The sequence below is a fragment of the Ursus americanus genome, chromosome 20 (genome assembly GCF_024610735.1).
Source record: "Ursus americanus isolate L20-20 chromosome 20, mUrsAme1.1.p, whole genome shotgun sequence".
Lineage (NCBI taxonomy): Eukaryota > Metazoa > Chordata > Mammalia > Carnivora > Ursidae > Ursus > Ursus americanus.
The window spans coordinates 7,729,274-7,752,808 of NC_142146.1; the positions used below are offsets into that span (position 1 = coordinate 7,729,274).

The window sequence follows — 23,535 nt, forward strand, 5'->3', positions numbered from 1 at the left end:
TTGCTGCTGGTCTTTTTTCTAAGGTATTCATCTCTTCTTGTCAGAGTTATTTTCTGTTTTGAAATGAGGATGGGATCATACCACTTCTCCTAAATACCTTCAGTGGCTTCCCATCATCCCAGTGATACCTCCTCCAGTTCATTCTGTGCTGGACGAACTCAGTTTTACTTTGTTCTTCATCATATTTTACCTTTGGTCATGCTTTTCTGTGCGCCTAAAGATAACTTTCTCAAGCTTTGTGAATAAGTGAGTTATTACCATCTCTCAAATTTTGGCTTTAAAAACAAGTTTTCAATTTAACTTTTATTTAGAAAGAAAATTTTTGAATCAAGTCTTTTCACATAGTTTAAAGATCAAAATAATATTAAAAAGTATAGTTAGAGAATGGTCTATAATGAAAACCCATTCCTGTTCTCTGTATTCTACATCTTGCCCCTTTTCTCTCCACAGGTAACAATTCCTCTCTTTTCTTTTCTTTTTTCTTTTCTCTTTTTTAAAGATTTTATGTATTTGAGAAAGAGAGTGAGTGTGCATGAGTGGGGGGAGGGATAGAGGGAGAGAGAGAATTTCAAGCAGATCACAGAATCTGATGTGGTGCTCAGTCCTATGACCCTGAGATCATGACAGGGGTCAAAATCATGAGTCGGTCACTTAACCAGTTGAGCCACCCAGGTGCCCTGTTCTTTTCTTTTTTAAAAAATTCAATTTACTTAAGTAAAAAAAAAAACCAAACAAAAACAGTTCATCCATTTCTCCCACCTCTCCATGCTCTACCTCTGGCAGCCACCAATCTGTTCTATCTATGAGTTTGGTTTTTAAATTTTTACTTATTTATTTGTAGATTCCACATATAAGTGAGATCGTTATGGTATTTGTTTTTCTCTATCTCACTTGTTTCACTCAGCATAAGGCCCTTGAAGTCTGTCCATGTCACAAATAGCAAAGTTTTATTCTTTTTTATGGCTGAATGATACTTCTGTGTGTGTGTGTATACATACATACATATAATAATTTCTTTATCCATTCATCTGTTGATGGACACTTAAGTTGTTCCCGTATCTCAGCTGTAATAAATAATGCTGCAGTGAACATTGGATACATATATCTTTTTGAGTTAGTGTTTCTGTTTTCTCTGGATAAATACTCAGAAGTGGAATTGCTGGATCATATGGTAGTTCTGTTTTTAATGTTTTGAGGAACTTCCACACTGTTTTCCATAGTGGCTGCACCAATTTACGTTCCCATGAACAGTGCACAAGGGTTCCCTTTTCTCTGCATCTTTATCAGCACTTGTTATTTCTAGTCTTTTTTTTTTTAATAGTCATTTTAACAGCTGTAAGGGGATATCTCATTATGGTTTTGATTTGTATTTTTCTTTTCTTTTTTTTTTTTTTAAAGATTTTTATTATTTATTTATTTGACAGACAGAGACAGGCAGCGAGAGAGGGAACACAAGCAGGGGGAGTGGGAGAGGAAGAAGCAGGCTCCCAGTGGAAGAGCCTGATGCGGGGCTCGATCCCAGAACTCTGGTATCACGCCCTGAGCCGAAGGCAGACGCTTAACGACTGAGCCACCCAGGCGCCCCTTGATTTGTATTTTTCTGGTGATTAATGATGTAGAGCATCTTTTTATGGACCTATTGGCCATCTGCGTGTCTTTGGAAAAAAGTTTATTTAGGTCTTCTACCCATTTTTTAATTGGATTTTTTTCTTTTTGCCATTGAGTTGTATGAATTCTTTATATATTTTGGATATTAGCCCTTTATTGGCTATATTAGCCCTTATCAAAATATCAGATGAAATATTTTCTCTCATTTTGTAGGTTGCCTTTCCAGTTTGTTAATGGTCTCCTTTGCTATGCAGAAGCTTTTTAGTTTGATGGAGTGCCAGTTGTTTATTTTTTGCTTTTGTTGTTAGACTCAAAACCATTGCCAAGACCTGTGTCAAAGAGCTTACTGCCTATGTTTTCTTCTAGGAGTTTTATGGTTTTAGGTCTTACATTCAAGTTTTTTTTAAGATTTTTATTTATTCATTTGTCAGCAAGCACGAGCAGGGGGAGCAGCAGGCAGAGGGAGAAGCAGGCTCCCTGCTGAGGAGAGCCTGGTCACGGAGCTCCATCCCAGGACCCTGGGATCATGTCCTGAGCTGAAGGCAGGTGCTTAACCTACTGAGCTACCCAGGCATCCCATAGTCCATTTTTAAAAAGATTTTATCTATTTCTTTGAGAGAGGAAGAGAGCACAAGCAGGGGGAACAGAAGTGGGGGTGGGGGTAGAAGCAGGCTCCCTGTGGAGCAGAGAGCCTGATGCAATGCAGGGCTTGATCCCAGGACCCAGAATCATGACCTGAGCCACAGGCAGACACTTAAATGACTGAGCCACCCAGGTGCCCCATTTTGAGTTAATTTGTATGTGGTGTGAGATGGTAGTCCAGTTTCATTCTTTTATATGTGGCTGTCCAGTTTTCCCTGCACAATTTAGTGAAGAGACTATTCTTTTTTTTTTGAAAGATTTTATTTATTTATTTGACAGAGATAGAGACAGCCAGCGAGAGAGGGAACACAAGCAGGGGGAGTGGGAGAGGAAGAAGCAGGCTCATAGCGGAGGAGCCTGATGTGGGGCTCGATCCCAGAACGCTGGGATCACGCCCTGAGCTGAAGGCAGACACTTAATGACTGCACCACCCACACGCCCCATGAAGAGACTATTCTTTACCCCATTGTATGTTCTTGGCTCCTTTGTTATAAATTAATTGACCATATATGCATGGATTTATTTCTGGGCTTTATCCTTTTCCATTGATCTCCATGTCTGTTTTTATGGTAATATCATACTGTTTTAATTACTATAGCTTTGCAAAAATAGTTTGAAATCAGGGATGCTTCCAGCTTTGTTCTTCTTTCTCATGATTGCTTTGGCTATTTGGGGTCTTTTGTGGTTACATACGAATTTTAGAATTATTTGTCCTTGTTCTGTGAAAAATGCCATTGGAATTTTGATAGGGATTATCTTGAATTTATAGATTGCTTTGGGTAGTATGGACATGTGACAGTATTAATTCTTCCAGTCTGTAAGCACAGAGTAACTTTACATATATTTATGTATTTTTCAGTTTCTTTCATTGATGTCTCATAGTTTTCAGAGTACATGTCTTCCACCTCCTTGGTTAAATTTATTCCTACATATTTTATTCTTTTGTTTTTTAAAGATCTGTTTATTTGTGAGAGAGAGAGAGAGAGAGAGAGAGAGAGATAGTGCACAGCAGGGGGAGGGGCAGAAAGAGAGAGGGAAGGAGAATCCCAAGCAGACTCTCCACTGAACATGGAACCTGACATGGGGCTCAGTCTCATGACCCTGAGATCATGACCTGAATCAAAACTAAGAGTTGGATGCTTAACTGACTGAGCCAACAGGCACCCCAGTATTTTATTATTTTTGATGCAGTTATAAGTGGGATTGTTTTCTTAATTTTCTGATAGTTTATTAGTGTATAAGAATGCAATCGATTTTTATATATTGATTTTATATCCTACAACTTTTCTTAATTCTTTTATTGGTTCTAACAGGTTTTTGATGGAGTCTTTAGGATTTCCTATATATAATATGTACTCTGCAAATGGTGACTGTTGTACTTCTTCCTTTCCTTCTTTCCAATTTGTATGCATTTTATTTATTTTTCTTGCCTAATTGCTCTGGCTAGGACTTCCAATACTATGTTGAATTAAAGTGGTGAGAGTGGACATCCTTATCTTGTTCCTGATCTTAGAAGAAAATTTGGCCTTTTCTGTGCCCCCTTTGTTGAGAATTTTTATAAATGGATGTTGAATTTTGTCAAATGCTTTTTTGGCATGTGTTGAGATAATCATATGATTTCTTTTTTTTTAAGATTTTTATTTATTTATTAGAGAGAGCACAAGCTAGAGGAGGGACAGAAGGAGATGGAGAAGCAGACTCCCTGCTGAGCAGGGAGCCTAACACAGGGCTCAATCCCAGGACCCCTGGGATCATGACCTGAGCCGAAGGCAGCCAGTTAACCTACTGAACCACCCAGGCGCCCCAAGATAATCATATGGTTTTTATCCTTCATTTTGTTAATGTGTATCAATCACATTGACTGACCTGTGGGTATTGAAACATCCTTATATCCTTGGAATAAATCCCACTTGATCATGGTGTATGATCCTTTTAATGTATTGTTGAATTTGGTTAGCTAATATCTGTGTGTGTGTGTGTGTGTGTGTGTGTATATGTGTGTGTACTTGTACAAAACAGGCATAGTTTTATTTCTGTTTTCGGTTTTTTTTAAATTTAAATTCAGTTAATTAATATATAATACATTATTTGTTTCAGGAGTACAGGTCTGTGGTACATCAGTCTTATATAATAGCCAGTGCTCATTACAACACATACCCTCTCCAATGTCCCCTCACCCCATTACTCTGACCCCCTACCTCCCTCGCCTCCCTACCTCCCTCGCCTCCAACAACCTTCAGTTTCTTTCCTAAGATAAAGAGTCTCTTACGGTTTGTCTCCCTCTCTGGTTTCGTCTTGTTTCATTTTTTTCTCTCTTCCCCTATGATCCTCTGCTTCTTAAATTCCACATATCAGTGAGATCATATGATTTTAATTGTCTTTCTTGGATTGACTTATTTTGCTTAGCATAATGCCCTCTAGGTCCATCCACATCGTTGCAAATGGCAGTATTTTTTTGATGGCTGCATAATATTCCATTGTATATATACACCACATCTTCTTTATCCATTCATCTATCGATGGACATCTGGGCTCTTTCCATAGTTTGGCTGTTGTGGACATTGCTTGGTTTGCTAATGTCTTATTGAGGATTTTTCTGTTTATGTTCATTAGGGTATTGGCCTGTAATTTTTGCATGTGTGTGTGGTGTCTTTGTCTGGTTTTGGTATCAGGGTAATGCTGACCTCTTAAAAGGAGTTTGGAAAAGTTCCTTCTTCTATTTTTTGAAAGAGTTTAAGAAAGATTGGTATTTTTCTTTAAATGTGCAGTATATTCAAAGTGAGGCCTTCTGGTCCTGGACTTTTGTTTGTTGGGAAGTTTTTGATTACTGATTCAATCTCATTACCAGTAATTGGTCTGTTCAGATTTTCTACTTCATCATGATTTAGTGTTGGTAGGTTGAATGTTTCTAGGAATTTATCCATTTCTGCTAGGTTCCCCAATTTGTTAATGTGTAATTTTTCCTTGTAGTGTCTTATGATTCTTGTATTTCTGTGGTATCAGTTGTAACTTCTTTTTGATTTCTGATATCATTTATTTGAATCCTTTTTTTCCCAGTGAGTCTAGACAAAGATTTGTCAATTTTGTATTTCTTTTTAGAGAACCAGATCTTAGTTTCATTGATGAATTTTCTATTGTGTTTTTAGTCTTTATATCATTTATTTCTGTTCTAATCTGCTATTTCCTTTCTTCTGCTAATGTTGGACTTCTTTCATTCTTTTTCTAGTTCCTTGAGGTGTGTGTAAAGTTAGTTTGTATATTTGAGAATTTCATGTTTCTTGAAATAGGCATTTATCACTAGGAACTTCTCTCTTAGAACTGCTTTTGCTGCATCCTATAAATTTTAGTATGTTTTATTTCCATTTTTGCTTGTCTCAAGATTTTTAAAAATTTAAACTGTTACTTAAATTTAAAATGTTTAATCTCCACATATTTATGAATTTTCCAGTTTTCTTTTCTTTTTTTTTTTTTTAAAGATTTTATTTATTTATTTGACAGAGATAGAGACAGCCAGCGAGAGAAGGAACACAAGCAGGGGGAGTGGGAGAGGAAGAAGCAGGCTCATAGCGGAGGAGCTCAATGTGGGGCTCGATCCCATAAGGCCAGGATCACGCCCTGAGCCGAAGGCAGACGCTCAACCGCTGCGCCACCCAGGCGCCCCGAATTTTCCAGTTTTCTTTGTGTGTGTGTGTGTGTGTGTGTGTGTGTGTGTGTTTTTAACATAAGTTTCAGGTATACAACGTAGTGATCCAGCTTCTCTGTTACGCTACACCCACCATAGTGTAGCTACCATCTGTCAACATACAATGCTATTACAATATCATTGACTCTATTCCCTGTGCTATCTATGCCTTCCAGTTTTCTTTGTGTAATTAATTTCTAGTTTCACACTGTTGTGGTTGGAAAAGATGCTTGATATGATTTCACTCTTCTAACTTTATTAAGACTTGTTTTATGGCCTAATATATGATCTATCTTAGAAAATGTTCTGTGTGCACTTGGGAAGATTGTGTATTTTGTTGCTTTTGGATGGAATGTTCTGTATATTTCTGTTAAGTTCATTTGGTCTAATATGTCATTTAAGGTTATTATTTCCTTATTGATTTTCTGCATGGATGATCTATCCATTGATGTAAATACGGTGTAAAGTCCCCTACTATTATTGTATTGCTGTCTGTTACTCCTTTAGGTCTGTTAATCTTTGCTTTATATATTTAGGTGCTCATACGTTGGGTGCACAAATATTTGTAAATGTTTTGTCTATTTTGTTACTTTGACCCCTTTATCACTATGTAATATCCTTCTTTGTCTCTTATTTTACAGTCTTTGTTTTAAAGTCTTATTTTGTCTGATATGAGTATTGCTACCCTGGCTTTTTGTTTGTTTGTTTCCATTTGCATGGAATATCTTTTTTTTCATCCTTTACTTTCAGTGTGTGTGTCTTTGCATCTAAAGTGAGTCTCTTGCAGCATAACGTAGATAGGTCTTGTTTTTAATTTATTCAGCCATTCTGAGTCTTTTGATTGGAAAATTTAATCCATTTACATTTAAAGTAGTTATTGATAAATATATGCTTATTGCCATTTTGCTCATTGTTTTCTGGCTGTTTTTATAGTTCTTCTCTGTTCAATGCTTCTTTCCCTGTTTTCTTGCTTTTTATTTTGGTGACTTTGTTTGGTGATATGCTTATATTTATCTTTTGTGTATTTACTGCAGTTTTTGCTTTGTGGTTACCATGAGGCTTACATATAACAACTTATAACAGTCTGTTTTAAGTTGATAACAATTTAAGTTTGATCCCATTGTAAAGCCTAACATTATAATCACTCCTTGACATTTTATGTTTTTGATGTCACATTCCACATTTGTTTATATAGTGTATTCCTTAATTCATTATTGTAATCATAATTATTTTTACTACTTTTGTCTTTTTAACTTCAGACTAGCTTTACAAGTGATTATACAGTAGATGAAACAACCACCTCTCTCAGTCTTGAAGGATTGGCCTCATGTAGGAGATGAACCTTATTGTTCAACCCTGCCTCAGCTCTTGGTTGTTTCTTAAACCTTTGAGCTTGTCCAAGCAACCTATTATATTTTTAATAGTTCCTAGTAGTTGAGGATGTGCCACCAACCTGTCAGGATTTCAGAAGGGAGAATCTCAGCACCTAGATTCATGCTGATTGGAAGCCAGACGCTCAGGCATCAGCTTTTAAAACTATGCAAACATATATAGTCCTGTGGGACTGCAAGCAAGTGTAAGCCCTGCGGGCCACCAGAGGCAAGCAATCTGGAGGTGTACCTTGAGTGGCAGTCACAAAAATCAGGGTTCCAAATGAGTGTATAAACTCTTTTCTGGGTGACATTGGCAAGCTAGAGCAAGGCAGAGAAAGGGGAGCACTATGATGGCATCTACAGCTTGTGTTCCCTGAGAGCATGTCCAAAGGCCACAAAATGTATGCCAAACCTGAAGCCTGCCCCTCAGGCCAAAGCTCCAGGACAAGCAAAGAAGCCTCCTTCACAGAAAGATTGGGGGTTATACTTCAATCCACTGTGTCCCAGGAGTGGTAGTCTGCCAAGAACCATCTCTCTAATTGCTGTAGCCCCATAGGATCCAGGAATGCAAGCCATCTTGGCCATCAGGCCCAGGTGATCAAAGGGTGCCTCTTGGGCAGTAGTGGCAAAAACCGGGACAGCAGACACATGTAAAGCTCCCCTCCAAGAGACACTGATGCTCTGGAGTATGGCAGAGGGTGAGCTCAAAGATGGCCTGAGGAAAGGATTACATGTGCATGTTTAAGTAGAAGCCTTCCCCTTAGGCCGCAGTTATGATTAACCAATAGGCCTCCTTCACACAAAGTCTGAACTCCTGTGTCTGCTGTCTCTTGCTGTGCCCTTGGGGGTGGTTAGCTATTTAAGATTTTCCTCTCTTGGTTACAGCCCTGTGGGACCCATCCAGCACTGTCCACCAGAGCCAGTATGGCGGTGTTCCCTGGCAGCAGCTGTGAAAATTGGGGCACCAGATGGAGCTATGAGCTCCTTTCTGTATGACATTGATTATTACAGTCTCATGGACTAGGAATACAAGCTCCCCTGGCCTCCAGAGCCATATGATCAAGAGGTGTCCCCCTAGGTGGCAGCTACAAAAATCAGGGCACCAGATGCCTGTAAAAGCTCCCTTCTGGGAGATACTGGTGCTCTGGAACATGTCCAAAGGAGCGTGCAAAGATGGCACCCGCCTGTCTGTGTCCTGGGAGAGTATTCCAGGAGGCTCCTAGGTGTGTGTTAAATTAGATGTCTGCCCTTCAGGCCAATTCTTTAATAGAAGCAAGTGAGTCTCCTTCACTTTGAGTCTGGATGCAATTGGCCACCTCTGAGCTGGGCCCTGGGGTGGGTGAGTCCAGGCACAGGAGCCCTATAAGAGTGCTTTCTCACATCACTAGTTTTGTGAGTCTCAGGCTGTGAATCTTATTGTTTTTCAAAGTTAGATGCATTGGGGGCTTGTCTCTCAAGTATATATCTTAAAAGTTGGGATGCTCAATGTGGGTTTCAAACCCTTTGGTCCTCAGGGAGAAGTTCTGGGTTTTGAGTTTCCTTCCAGTTGTTGGCTGTCATGTTGGGGATGGGATTTATGACAAGGTTGTGTTTTAGCCTTTCCTACCCACTTCAGTGTGTGTGTTTTTTTTCTTCAGTGTGCCTGATGTGTAGCCATCACTCAGCCAGGCTTTTTTTTTTTTGAGAGGAAATGGTTCCATATGTAGCTGTAGACTCAGTGTGTCCATGGGAGGAGGTGAGTTCAGGATCTTTCTGTGTCACCACCTTGAACCAGAAATCAGTGATTAGTTTCTTCCATAATATTGCACTGTTTTATGTAAACAGAAACAAAAATGAAATATGTTCTTATTTTTTCCCTTTTCTACCCAAAAGTTTGCTTTTTGAATATTCTTTTCTGCACCATCTTGTTTTCACATATAGTGGTTTTTAGAACCCCTTAAGTGGAATTAATTGCATCCGTGTTCTTTTGGTACTCATCTGTATTCATTACTTCACTTATAATATGAATTTTTGTCATACATACATATGTGTGTAGGAAAATATTAATGTGTATGTCCTCTCTCCTAGATTGTAAGCATCTGGTGGGCAGGTATTTTGTTACTCATCTCTAGTCTTGAAGACCTAGCCAGATACTTGGCACGTACTAGACACTTGGTAAATTCGAAGGAGGTGACATGTGGTGGGATAGGGAAGAATCCATTTGGGAAAAGGGAGTGATGATATCTCAGAGGTAGAGTTGAGCACTCATGTGAGCTTGAGTAATAGCCTGGTCCCAACTCAGAGCAATCCCACTGGGAGGAAGTAGCTGGGCTACATTTGATATAAAACTGGTTTCCTTTTGACATTGACTATATATTAGTGATTTGGCTTTGGCATAATAACTAGTCTTTCAAACATGATTTCCATGGATGTGCATTAACATTCTATTTAACTGGTTATCCTTATTGTTTTTACTTTGAAATAAGCAATACTGTTTTTTTTTTCTCCTTGTTTCTAGTTGAAGACTAGAAAGCTTTTATAAAGGAATTTACAAAATTGTTTCTAAAATTAGAAATAACACAGAAGGGATTCTTTCCTAATTCTTAGAGGGCTTGATTTAGATGGTATCCCACAACTATCAAAGGAAATGTCAGGCATAGCTAACTGTCAAATTAAAAATCTGGGCCTAGGGGAACCTGGGTGGTTCAGTCAGTTAAACGTCTGCATCTGCCTCTTGATTTTGGCTCGTTTCATGATCTCAGGATTGTGAGATTGAACCTTGTGTCAGGCTCCATGCTCACTGCGGGGTCTGTTTAAGATTCTCTCTCTCTCTTCTCACACCCCTTCCCCCCTCACCAAATCAAATCAAATCAAATCTGGGCTAACTGAATAAGTAGGTGTAGAAGTGATCCTTTCAAAGGTGACTAAACCACATTAACACAGACATCCACACAGGATATGCCATGGTAGACTAAAAACAGTAAACCAAGACTGGGCAGTAACATATTTACAGGAGTTTGTGGTTGATGGTGTTTAGGGATTGAGGCTAGGTTCAAGTGAACCTCGGTGGGGGAGATGTCGAAGGAGGCTGGTTACTAGACATCTCTCCTTTGCTTATGTTGCCAGAAGGAGTTTGTTCTTTTTCAGTTAGTCTAAGTTTCATGACCAGTGGTATTTCAAAGTAAATTTTCCAAGTGTCCTTATGCTTCATTGGCTTATTTTGTGCCATGGGGCCTCTCTCTTTTTGTTTGCTTTTGAGGATGATGTTTCTTGGTTCTGTCAAGTCAGCTTCTGTTAAATCAGATACCCATTTGTTGCTGTTTTTCCTGTTCAGTCTCTTACTCAGCAAACACTTGTCCTGTCTTCATTACTCAATCTGATCAATATTCCAATTCCAAATGTTCTTTTAGCACAAAGGTTATTTATTATAAGATTTATAAGAGCAAGAAGAGGTCTGGACTGCTCTGTACAATAAATCATGGCAGTTATTAAGACAAATGAAGAAATGTAGAGTGGGCAATAGCCTTTACTAGGGCAATCAAAAAAGAAGAGAGACATGATTTGTATACCAAATTTTCTAAGTAAGATTTTTGGACCAATAAGTCACATATACTTTTGCAGCCTTGTCTATTTTTTTGCAAAGTACAGGGCAAATGGAGACATTACATGGTTACTAATACATTGGACAATAATCTTTTTTTTCAAAAATAGACTTTAGTTGAACATTTTTGGGGACAGATGTACAGATGTTGAGGTTTGCTGAACCGGGACAAAGAATCATTTCTTCATTTACACAGCTTATCCAAAGGGCTGGGAAAAACCTCCATAACTTCTTGTATCAGTAAGTTGCCGGCTGGTTGATCAGTGCTGTGCCTAACAGTATCTACTAGTTTGTATTAATGGATATTTTCTGGAAATCAAATCCAAATGTGGAAAAGGGCAGAGTCCCTAACACATAGGCTCTGTGTTCAAGTTCTGTCACCACACTGTTACATACCTGATGGTCATTCAAGCCTGGGAACCCTAGCTTAAGGGGAGAGAAACTGCTTGATGGGCTTTATGGGGTGGGGACAGAGGGAGTGAGGGGGGGAACAGTAATATTACAGGAATAGCAAGCATGGTGTTAAAAGTGGGGCATGAAAGGTGTTTGAGCATAGTCACGAATGACGATAGAAACAGTGGTTTGTGTCTCCAGAAATGTTTTAGTTATTTGTTTCTTCTTCAGAGGTAGTTTTCTCTATACTGTGTTTCTTCTACGATGTTCTTTTTAATATGTTCATTAGCACTTTTTTTTTATCCTAAAGGCTCGTGAAGAAGAAATGACTGCTAAAGTAACGGACCTGCAGACTCAACTGGAGGAGCTACAGAATAAGTACCAGGAAAGGCTGCAGCAGGAGGAGAGCCCTGCCAGTGACAAAGTGAGAGGAACTAGACTCTCAATCTTACCACTCTCTTAAGACTAAAACACTAAATTCTTATTTTCTTGTGATTTCAGGGTTCCATTTTATTGTTTCTTATAGATTTTAGTGTAGTATATACTCATTTTTTTCTTTTCCATTTTCAGATAACAATTATGGAGTTACAGGTAAGACTAGTTCTTCACTGAATTTGACTAAAGACAGTATATTTTCAGCAGTATTTTGTGGGTTTTTTTTTTTTTTAAGATTTTATTTACTGATTTGAGAGAGAGCATGAGTGGGGGGAGGGGCAGAGGGAGAGGTTCAAGCAGACTCTCCACGGAGCAGGGAGGCCCACCCAGGGCTCTGTCACAGGATCCTGAGATCATGACCTGAGCCGCAGTCAGGTGCTTCACCGACTGAACCACCCAGGAGTATTTTGTGTTTTAAAAGTTAAAACATAAAGATAATTTACCAAGCAGTGCAATAGTATATCCAGGCAATGATGAAACCCATATGCATTTCAGATCTGACTTCTTGTTCTTTCAGACACAACTAGCACAGAAGACTACTCTAATCAGTGATTCAAAGTTGAAAGAGCAAGAGTTCAGAGAACAGGTACAGGTTTAATTGCTGCCTTTTATTTTGAACTGACTGCCTTAATCTATGTTCATATGTACTTGGATCTCATTTAGCTAATTCTTAAAGAACAAGTGATACAATACTGATTTAATAGCTGGCTTTGCAATTTTGTCTTACACAGGAAATTTTATTTCCAAATCTGAAGGTGCTGGAAGATATCTCTTAAATTCATGATCACATGTATTTTTTTTTTTTAAAGATTTTATTTATTTATTTGACACACAGAAATAGTAGCGAGAGAGAGAGCACAAGCAGGGGGTGTAGCAGGCAGGCAGAGAGGGAAAGGGAGAAACAGGCTTCCCGCTGAGCAAGGAGCCCAATGCAGGGCTCAATCCCAGGACCCTGGGATCAGAACCTGAGCTGAAGGCAGCCGCTTAATCGACTGAGCCACCCAGGCGCCCCCATGATCACATGTATTTAAACAAGAACGTTTACATCTTATTCTTTCTAGTACTTAACATCTTGGATAAGAATTTGTGTTTTATTTATAATAACTTAAGTCTTAAAAAAGATGTTTTTGCTTTTATCAGAGGGAAAATATGTTGACATCAATCTTTACTACTTTTTCCTAGTAAATTGTCTTGATTTAATAAATTTTGTCCATGTATTATCCAGTAATTAGATTTAAATAGGACTATGTATATATGTCTAGAAGGATGCATAAGCATGAAAATACCAGTGTATGTGTAACTGCGGTGCATCATCTTTAGTAGTCTTTTTTCCCCAAATTCTGGAGGGATAGTGATACAAGTCAGCAGGCTGTTTGAACGCTACATCTCCGGGGATTTTCTAGTTTTTGTTTTGTTTTAAAAATTTATTTGAGAGAGAGCATGCATGTGCAAGCGGGGGAGGGACAAAGGGGGAGAGAGAGGGAATCTCAAGCAGACTCCCTACTTAGCGTGGATCCCAACATGGGGCTCAGTCTTACAACCCTGGGATCATGACCGGAGCTGAAATCTAGAGTTAGACACTTAACTGACTGAGCCATCCAGGCTCCCCAATTTTCTAGTTTTCTTAAAAGTCATACATATAAAAACCTTGACGATTGTTGAAATTAGGTGATGGATAGGTACATATAGGCATTGATTGTACTATATTCTCTGTGGTTGATTATGTTTGAAAACTTTCACAGTATTTTTTTTTAATCATAAAAGTAGATGCCAAGTCCCAGTGTTACTTTTTTTTTTCTACTTCCCAGTGGTTTATCTTTTCTCATCTATTCTCGAGGTTACTGCTTTAAAACTCCCTTCTTGTAGCATTCTCAAATCTTCAAACTGTGCTAGCATATCAATTTTTGTATTAGTTATTTTTATGGTGGTAAAATACACATAACATAAAATTGGCCATTTTAACCAGTTTAAAGTGCACAATTCATTGACCTATGTAGTTCATTCACAATGTCGTGAAACCATCACCATTATCCAGTTCCTGAACATTTCATCACCCCAAAAGGAAACCTCATACCCATGAAGCAGTCACTCCCCTTTACCTCCTGCCAACCACTAATCTCCTGTCTGTAAATTTGCCTGTTATGAGTATTTTATATAAATACAATCACATAAAACATAGCCTTTCTTATCTGGCTTATTTTACTTAGTATGATGTTTTTAAGGTTCATCAGTGTAGCATGTATCAGTACTTTATTCCTTTTTATGGCTGAATACTACTTCATTTTATGAATATACCATACTTCGTTCATCAGTTTATGAATGTTTGGTTTATTTCCACCTTTTGGCTATTATGTATAGTGCTGTCAGGAACATTGTGTACAAGTTTTTAGTTGAGCACCTATTTCCAGTTCTTTGGGGGTATATACCCAGGAGTGGAATTGCTAGATCATTTGGTAATTATATGTTCAGCCTTTTGATGAACCACCAAAATACATGGTGGCACCATTTTACATTCCCACCAACAAAGTTATATAAGGATTCCAATTTTTCCACATCCTCACCAACGAGTTTTTTGATTATAGCCATAGTAGTTGGTATGAAGTAGTGTCTCATTATGGTTTTAATTTGCATTTTTCTCATGACTAATGCTTGGGCATCTTATTATCTGCTCGGCCATTTGTATGTCTTATTTGGAACAATGTCTGTTTAAGTCCTTTGCTCATTTTTTAGTTGGGTTATTTGGTTTCTTCAGTTGTATTCTTTATTCTGAATACAAGTCCCTTATGAGATATGTGATTTGCAAGTGGTCTTTTCACTTTCTGATAATGTCCTTCGAAGCACAAAAGCTTTACTTTTGATAAAGGCCATCTTATATATTTTCTCTTTTGTTGTCTGTGCTTTGGTGTCCTATCAAAGAAACCATAACCATTTGTATTAATTGTATTCACATTCTGTCTTAAGTATTAAAGAATTTCGTAGCTATAGCAGTCTTTTTTTACATATGATTTCCATATGAATCTTATGATATGATTTGAGTATTTGTTACTTTTAGATTCACAATTTAGAAGACCGTTTGAGGAAATATGAAAAGAATGTATATGCAACGACTGTGGGGACTCCTTACAAAGGTATGAATGATCTCTCATGTTATCCATGGTTATCTCTTATTGCTGGGTTTATGGAGGAGTTTTATTTTTGTTTTTCCTAAACTGCTCTTTACAATGAATATATTTTACCTTGTAATTCACCACTAACAGCTAGTTTTAAGGAAAAAATGATAGTAATCTAAAACAAAAATAATGCATATTTTTTGCAAAAAAAAAAAATCAAACAGTGCTGCAGTGTGTAAGTGGAACTGCAGGTTTCCACTTTATTCTGCGCTCTCCGGATGGAACCAACCTAGTGGGAATTTATGTATATTTTCCCAGACTGTTCTGTATGTATGCAAACATTTAGTTAATCTACTAAATGCACTCATATAGACACAGTTATATCTTTTAGATGATTCTGTTTTTTACTATTACCATAATGTTACATTACTAAATTTAAACTCGCATTTATGGAGAAAATAATTTCATAAAAATTCTTATATTCAGCGTAGGAGAGGGTGATTTGGAAACATTCTCTTGATTGAAGTAATACATGCCACTTACAGAGGATTTTAAAGATGAACTTGAGTGTTTACATAGTTGTTCCCTTGAGATGATAGTGATCTTTGAATAATCTCATAACAATTTTCCCTTCTGTTCCACTGCGTCACTTCATTAAGAATAGTTTTATTTTGCTAACTGTTTTGTAAAGATTTCTGCTTTTTCAGGGAAGCACTAGGGCATAAATCTAAACCATTTTACATTCCTTTGTGTTTTTGAAAGCTCTTACTGCAATTAAATAATATATTATACAATTTTAGTTAAATTAAACAAGGACTTCCTTTGGATTCTCTCCAAAATGCTCTTCAAAAACAAGAGAAAACCAGCTTGGAAGTGTCTCATGGCTCATTGCGGAGAAGACTCCTGCTACAAGGATTGTTTGCCATATCTAAGTCAACACATATTATTGTCAGCTCAACTGCTGACTCAGTGCTCAGCAGTGCGTAGAGAATAATATTGATTCTTTTCATTAGTTTCAACTTAAGATATTTATAATTTTCTTTTTTTCTCAGTTTTGAATTGTAAAATGAACACACATGTACAGTTGATTTAATAACTAACACATATATAAGTCTCCTCTACCATCCAAAAGTAGAGCATTCCTGTGATAGCTTTCATAAGCCAAAATGGTGTAAAACAAAGAAGCAGTTACCATTAATTTATATGAAAAAATTTTTTAGCATTCCCAGGCCCAAAAAATATCCTTTCTTAGGCTTTTCTGATACCTTAGGACATGTCTTGCTAACAAATACACAAAATAAATCGAGATAAAGCACAGATGCTTACACAGACAGTTGGGATCTATGGCAGCTTGATGTTGAGGAAGGAGCTTGGTGGAGCCACTCTTGCTGCTGTGAGTTTGTGCTGCTTCTATAAGGGCTCGCCGCAGAACAAATGCTCAACACTATTTCCACTTTTCGCCTTTTTTATAAAAGCAAAAAACCTCTTCAGATTTTTTCGGTTAGCAAAGACAGGTACTAATGCAGGTTTTTGTAAAAGCAAAGTGGTGTAACATGAATCTTCAAGAGGCAGGGGATACCTGTGTAACACTAAATGCCAGGCACTGTTCTGTATATCAGCTCATTTAATTCTCTCACCAACCTGGCCAGTCTAGTTGAATATGCACATTGATCTCTTCACCATGCTACCTCTTTAAAGAATAGAGTGGAATGAGCATCCACTACGCAGGAAGAAATAAAAAGTTACTAGTTCTTCAGAAACCTCTGTGTAGGCCTCTGCAATAATAGCTTTATTTCTCTCCTCTACTGATTTTTTTCCCCCTGATTTTATGTTAATCATTCTCTTGTTCTTTATTGTTACCAACTATGTGTATATTTCTAAGCAATATTTTGTTTAGATTTTGCTTGCTTTGGAACTTATTGTAATAGAATCATACAGTAAGCTTGTATTTTTTCTTTTGCTTGATGTAAGTTTTGAGGTGCATCCATGTTGTGTGTAGCTCTGGTTCACTCATTTCCATTTATTAATTTTGTACATTCTTGTACATGTCTTATGTGAAAGATTTTCTCTATACAGCTAAGACTGGAATTGTGGAGTCATAGGATATGAACATTCTTGTGCACATCCTATCCTAGGCTGGCCAAACTAGGTACAATTTGAAGATAATGTAGGAAACTGTTTTCTGTATTTTTTTGTACTAATTTTCATTCTCACCAGCAGTGGATAAGAGCTCTCATCACTCCAGCTCCTCAGCAGTGCTGGATTTATTAAGGCCCTTTAATACTTCACTTATTAAATCCTGTGCTGTGATTTGTAATTTTAATTACATCTCTATTGTTAGTAATCAGGTTGAACATCTTATTTGATTGTCCTTTTTTTTAAAGATTTTATTTATTTATTTTATTTATTTATTTGAGAGAGAGAACAAGAGAGCAAGAGCGTGCACGGGCAGGGGGAGGGGCTGAGGAGAAGGGAGAAGGAGAGAATCTCAAGCAAATTCCATGCCAAGCATGGAGCCCAATGTGGGAATCAGTTCCACGACCCTGAGATCATGACCTGAGCTGAAACGAAGAGTTGGACTCTCAACCAGCTGCGCCACCCAAGTGCCCCGATTGTTCATTTTGTATTCATTCATTTTACCTGTGTATATTTCTTTTGTAAAGTTCCTCTCCATTTCCTTTTTATTTTTATTTTTTTAAAAGATTTTATTTATTTATTTGACAGAGAGACAGCCAGCAAGAGAGGGAACACAAGCAGGGGGAGTGGGAGAGGAAGAAGCAGGCTCACAGCGGAGCAGGGAGCTTGGTCAATCCCAGAACGCTGGGATCATGCCCTGAGATGAAGGCAGACACCTAACGACTGAGCCACCCAGGCGCCCCTCTTTTTTATTTTCTAAGATTATCTATCATTTTCTTATTGATTTGTAGGAGTTTTAAAAAAAATTCTAAATATTAATCCTTATTTATATGTATATATACACATTATAAAAACAAGGATTACTGTTTAGAGTATTATATATATATAGTAAACAAATTGTACTAGTTGGTGTTTTCTTTCTTTACTGTCTTCCTTTTGAATTTTTTATTACGGAATTTTTTTAGACATATAGAAAACTAATGATATATAATGAACACACATGTACATATCAACCACCCTCCAGAATTATCAAGACATATCTAATCTTGGTTCATCTGTACCCCAGCCTTTCCTTTCCTTAGTCCATTAGATTATTTTAAAGTAAGTCCTATATCTTATTTCATATGTAAATATTTTAGTATATATCTATACAGAGAATTCCTTAGAAATAACCATGGTATTGATATCACACTTAAAAATTTCATAGTAATTCCTTAATCAAATAACCAGTCAGTATTCAAACTTACCTGTACTTTCATAAAGGTTTTCTGGTAGTGGTGGTGGGAAACAGTTGATTTCTTTGAATCAGTAGCCAAGTAGTACCCATACTACTTTGATTGAGAAATCACTTAAATCTCTTTTTAAAACCCTAGATTCTTTGTCCCTCTCCCTCTCCCTTTCTCTCCCCTTTTGTTATTTATTTGTTAAAGAGGCCAAATTACTTGTGCGTAAATTTAAGGCATTCTGAACTCTTGGTGTTCCATCCCCCCGTAGTTAGAATGAGGGGCTTGGTCAGATTTAGATTTGTGTTATTGGCAATAGTACCTCCCAAAGGGAGCTGAACTATATGTTGTTTCACATCAAAGACACATGTCTATCTTGAAACCGCTTTCACACAGTTCCAGGTGTCATCAGTCTGACTTATCACCTTTCACCTTTGATTTTAGCACCCAGTGGGGACCCGTATGCCAAGATCTGTTGTTGCACTAGTCATTGTTTTACGGTGATACTCACATTCTCCCATTTCTTGTGCAGATATTAACTGGAATTCTTCTGTAAATGGAAATGTTCCCACATTATCTGTGTGGTTACCTTGAGATATAGCTCTTATAGGGAAAGCAGGATAAGTTCTTTTTACCCAATTTAGTTATTCCATATTTTTGAGGGTCTGTTTTAGCACCTGTAGTCTGTTCCAGTGATGGATTTGTCTGTGCCTGCTCTAACACTTCACTCTATTAGTTATGATGACTTCATAGCCTATCTTGCTGTTTAGCTGGGGAAGCCCTCCCACTTTATGTTTTTCAAGAGTGTCTTAGCTATCCTTAGCTCTTTGGATGTCCATTAAAGTTTTAGAATCAGATTATCAAGTTACATTCACAACACACACCCAGACCTGAGAGGATTTTGATTAGGATTGCATTGTGAATTTATTGAAAAATTGAAGAGAATTGGCACCTCTGTGGTATTGAGTCTCCAACCCACAATTATGATATCTTTCAGCATTTACATAGTTCTTCTTTAATATCTGTCAATAATGTTTATTGTTCTGAGTAGTTCTCTTATACCTCTTTTGTTACATTTATTCTTAGGTGTGATTGTAAATGTAAAATTAGTTTTTTATTTTCCAATTAAATAAATGCGTGTACAGTTTTAAAGAAAATCTTAGCCAAGCCTCCTTTTAACTAAAATTATCTGTAATACACTTAGTTGATTAAGATTGTGTTAAGTGTAGTTAAATGGATTTTCCAGTTGTACATTTTGGAATTGGGCCCAGGTAAAGTATTGTATTAAAAATGCTGAGTAGGGGCTCCTGGGTGGCTCAGTTGTTAAGAGTCTGCCTTCGGCCCAGGGCATGATCCCAGGGTCCTGAGATTGAGTCCTGTTGTGAGCCTGCTTCTTCCTCTCCCACTCCCCCTGCTTGTGTTCCCTCTCTCGCTGGCTGTTTTCTCTCTGTCAAATAAATAAATAAAATCTTTAAAATAAATAAATAAAATAAAATAAATTAAAAATGCTGAGTGGTACTCAGATAAAGTTATTTGGAAAGACTCACAAGAAGCAATGGGTAGACAATCTGGCAAGCATCTTTATTTGAATAACTAATTTCCACTCTCATTGCTTAAAACCCAAAGTAAGAATTATAAGAAGAGGAAGAAATTTCTTTTATATGCCACTGTTAGGGAGAAGACAGGAAAGGGTACATGCATTGAAAAACAGTACTAATTTACTTGTCCAGGAAAATGGCTATACACAAGTTATCTACATGTTTATAATAATAAAATCAATTATTTTCTGAAAAGGGTACAACATTGTAAACTCTTACATTTTGCATCAATCTAGAGGAACGAAACACTTAAGTATGATATATAGATAAATGGCTTTTGAAGAGGAAATAGTGCATTATCATTATTCAGTTCTGGTTGCACTGTATTTGCAAAGTGCTGTTTGAGTGATTTGGGACTTTAAAACTGTACACTTTTGAAAAATGAAATATTCCAAACATACAAATGCGTGCAAAGTAAAGATCAAGTACAAAGACTGGTTAACACCTATGAATTCGCCCTCTAGAACATTGCCAGTGCTCCTTGGGCTGCTCTTCAGTGTCCTGTCTCTCTGTTCTCTCCCAAGGGTAACCACTGTTAACATGCTGCAGCATATACACAGTTACCTAAAACAATTGACCTTAATGTTTTACATGTTTTGGGCTGTATAGAAATGATATACTGTATGTATTCTGCATATTCCTGCTGTTTTTTCACGCAGCATTATGATTTTGAATTTCATTCTAGAAGCTATGGTTTAACCATTTTGAATGCTGAGTTTAGTAATAATACATTATATCTGTATACCATATTTTATGTATTCTCCTGTTGGTGGACCTTTGAATTGTCTCAGTTTTGCTTTTATAAACAGTGTAACTGTGAACATTTGACTTCTGGTGTACATGTGAAGCATTTCTCTAGGATGTATTGGTAGGAATTGAATTTTTGCATCATAGAATATGCTCGTCTTCCACTTCTTGAAGTTCTCAAAGTAATGCCAAGTTGTTGTCTGTAGTGGTTGTATCCGTTCACAGGCAGTGCCCAGGCATTTCCATTGTTCTGTATATTCACAGGTGCTTGATATTATCTGACTTTTAGGATTTTACTAATCTCATATGTGTAAATAATACTCCATGAGATTTCATTTGTTTGTTTCTTTTTACTAAACAAATGCTGGTTTAAATTCTAAAGCCAAAGGAAATGTAAAGTTACAATGAAAGACTACTGTCAACTTTGGCGTTTAGAGGTTCACGTATTGTTCATCATCCTGTAATGGAAATCTTATTGTATTATTTTGCTGCACAGTGTGATTTCCTGTATTCAGTTTTTTAAAAATCCAGGGTTATCAAGGTATAAATTTACGCATAATATTCAGTGTGATTTCATATACCTGAACTGTATTTATTGTTTACTTTTAGGCTGAAATGGGGCTTGGTTAACAGATGGACTATAACTTTTTATGACCGGCTTTAAGATGTTGAACCAGAATATTTGAAAACCACTAAAATGGCATTAATATTTCATGCGTTTTTGAGTTATTTTATTTGTCCTGTGTATCCAAAGAGTTTTGAAAACTTGATTTAAATTTAAGTGCTTTTAGATTTGGAATACTAGAAAAACTAGAATTCTGTTCTGAGATACTAAGTTCTTAGTAAATAAAAATGATTACTGATTTTAGTCATTGTAGAATATCTGAAGCCAACCACATAATATTGAGGAGAGAAATACAAGTTTTAAGAAATCTTTATATTCCCTGAGTATAGTCTTTTAAAATTGCCATGCCAGTAGGAGGAGGAAGAAAAGATGTGAGAAATAAAATTGCTATAATAATTCTTATTTTCTCTTCCAACGGCAAATACCAATTGGAATGCTGTGTATGTATATACAATACTCTGCAGTACAATATAAAATTAATACAAGAGGGATGCCTCACTTTATTCCTTTGATTGATCTTTAGTTTGTCTAGTGTCTAAGTAATAAGTGGTTTGTCTGGTTTTTCTTTACAACTTGACCGGGGTTTTTTTATTTGACAGGTGGCAGTTTGTACCATACTGATGTCTCGCTCTTTGGAGAACCTACCGAGTTTGAGTATTTGCGAAAAGTGCTTTTTGAGTATATGATGGGTCGTGAGACTAAGGTATAAATCATTTCTGGTGATTTGGCATGTGGCTTAATTTAAAAAGAAATGTGCCCACTTTTAATACTTTAGTACGCATATTGATTGTATTTTTACTGTTGGCAGACCATACATGCTAATGATAGATAATAGGTAATTGTGTTATTGTTCTTAGTTTACCAAAATGAATTGTCAGATCTTGCTTATATTTGTTACAGTTAAAAGATATTAATTTTAAAAATACTGTTGGATGATGCTGAGTACTAAAAATTGAAATTTCATTAACTTAATACTTTGTGAAACGTGTGGCTATTTTTATTTTTGACCTCAAATCTTAGAAGAGTAGATTTCATTTTCATGGAAACTTTAGGGTAATGTTGAAGTATTAGAAATGGCCATAATTAAGAATTAAGTAGTAGACTACATAATTAAGTGTCGCTTGGAGATATTTAGAAGTATTTTACTTTAGTCACTATGAGAAAATCATTCCTGTACATATGGAATATCGATCATTAACATTACCACATTATATAAGTAATAGTGCTCGGCTAAATTTGTTTTCTGGAATGTCAAATTTATAGTAAGGTTCTTGAGTATATAGTCTTACCTTTTTCTTGTTTGTATCCCCTGCAGTGTTTTTTAAAAAGCCTATATTGGACTTTTGGTACATGTATCTTGAATTGAATTGAATATATTTATGGAAATTCATGAGCCTTTTCTCAAAATTTTTCATTTAAAGCAATTTCTTTTCAGACATCGCTTCACCTTTTTACCTTCATAAACCTTTACATTGTCCATATACCTTGGCTGAGAATGGGATCATGAGTTTTCCATTTTTAGAAGCAATTGGTATTTTAACTTATGGGTCTGCAGGGGTTACTAAGTCAAGGAGTGCCAGACCAGTTCAGGGATTAATTTGACAGATATATTTAAAGCCTAGAAAGTAAGAGCATAAGAAAATCTCTTAAAAGAATATGAATTTATGGATTATAGATTCGGCTAAACACTAGGCTATAAGTCATTTGAATCCTTAATATCTATAGAAATCTCATTTCATTGTATCAAATAGTTTCAAATTAAAGTAATATCTAGTGTGATCCAGAAGATGTAACTCAGGAAGGGTATGTTAATTCATAGTAATTCAATTTTTTTTTCTTAAAGGACTTTTTAAAAAATTCAAATAGTAGCTAAAGCTTATTTTCTGCTTTTAAAAAATAAAGCTAATGAAATACAATGATCTCTTATTAAGTCGTTATTAGATAGTAGCCTTTAGCTGAGGTGGGGTAGATAATTTAATGTTACCTTGTTATTGCAAGGAAGGGAGAAGGGTGTATCTTTTAAAAAAAAGTAGCTTCTGAGAACTTTAGCTATATTGGTTCATTTGGGAATCTAAAGCTGTGATCCCGTGTTGCTAAATAAATGATTTAACCTTTTCTTGATCTGTGAAATGAAGAGACTGGCTTCCTCAAACTGTGTCTTCTGGAGGTTGCGAACTGTGGAGGATGAGATCTCTACAGAGTTTGAGTCCTCCTGAAGAAAGACCCAGCACAAGCATTGATGTGTTCTGGGGCAGTGCCATTCAGCCAAGTGCAAGCTTGTGCTTTCAGGGTTGTGCAGCTTGTTTTAGGCTGTGACTTAGGAACCAGCTGGAAGGGGTGTCCTCAGGGCACAGGCAACCCTGTCTAATACCTGACTGGGACT

The 23,535-nt window shown here is 36.8% G+C and overlaps 1 protein-coding gene across 7 annotated transcripts in view; it reads left to right on the forward strand.

Moving 5' to 3' along the window:
- Positions 1–23,535, forward strand: part of GOLGA4 (golgin A4) — a 118,048-nt gene that overhangs the window by 81,018 nt on the left and 13,495 nt on the right. For all 7 annotated transcript variants that reach the window (XM_087870081.1, XM_087870082.1, XM_087870083.1 and 4 more), the window contains 5 exons: positions 11,589–11,702; positions 11,849–11,869; positions 12,231–12,299; positions 14,766–14,841; positions 21,752–21,855. In XM_087870081.1, coding sequence (XP_087726207.1) covers positions 11,589–11,702; positions 11,849–11,869; positions 12,231–12,299; positions 14,766–14,841; positions 21,752–21,855 — 384 coding nt within the window. The remainder of the gene's footprint in view (positions 1–11,588; positions 11,703–11,848; positions 11,870–12,230; positions 12,300–14,765; positions 14,842–21,751; positions 21,856–23,535) is intronic.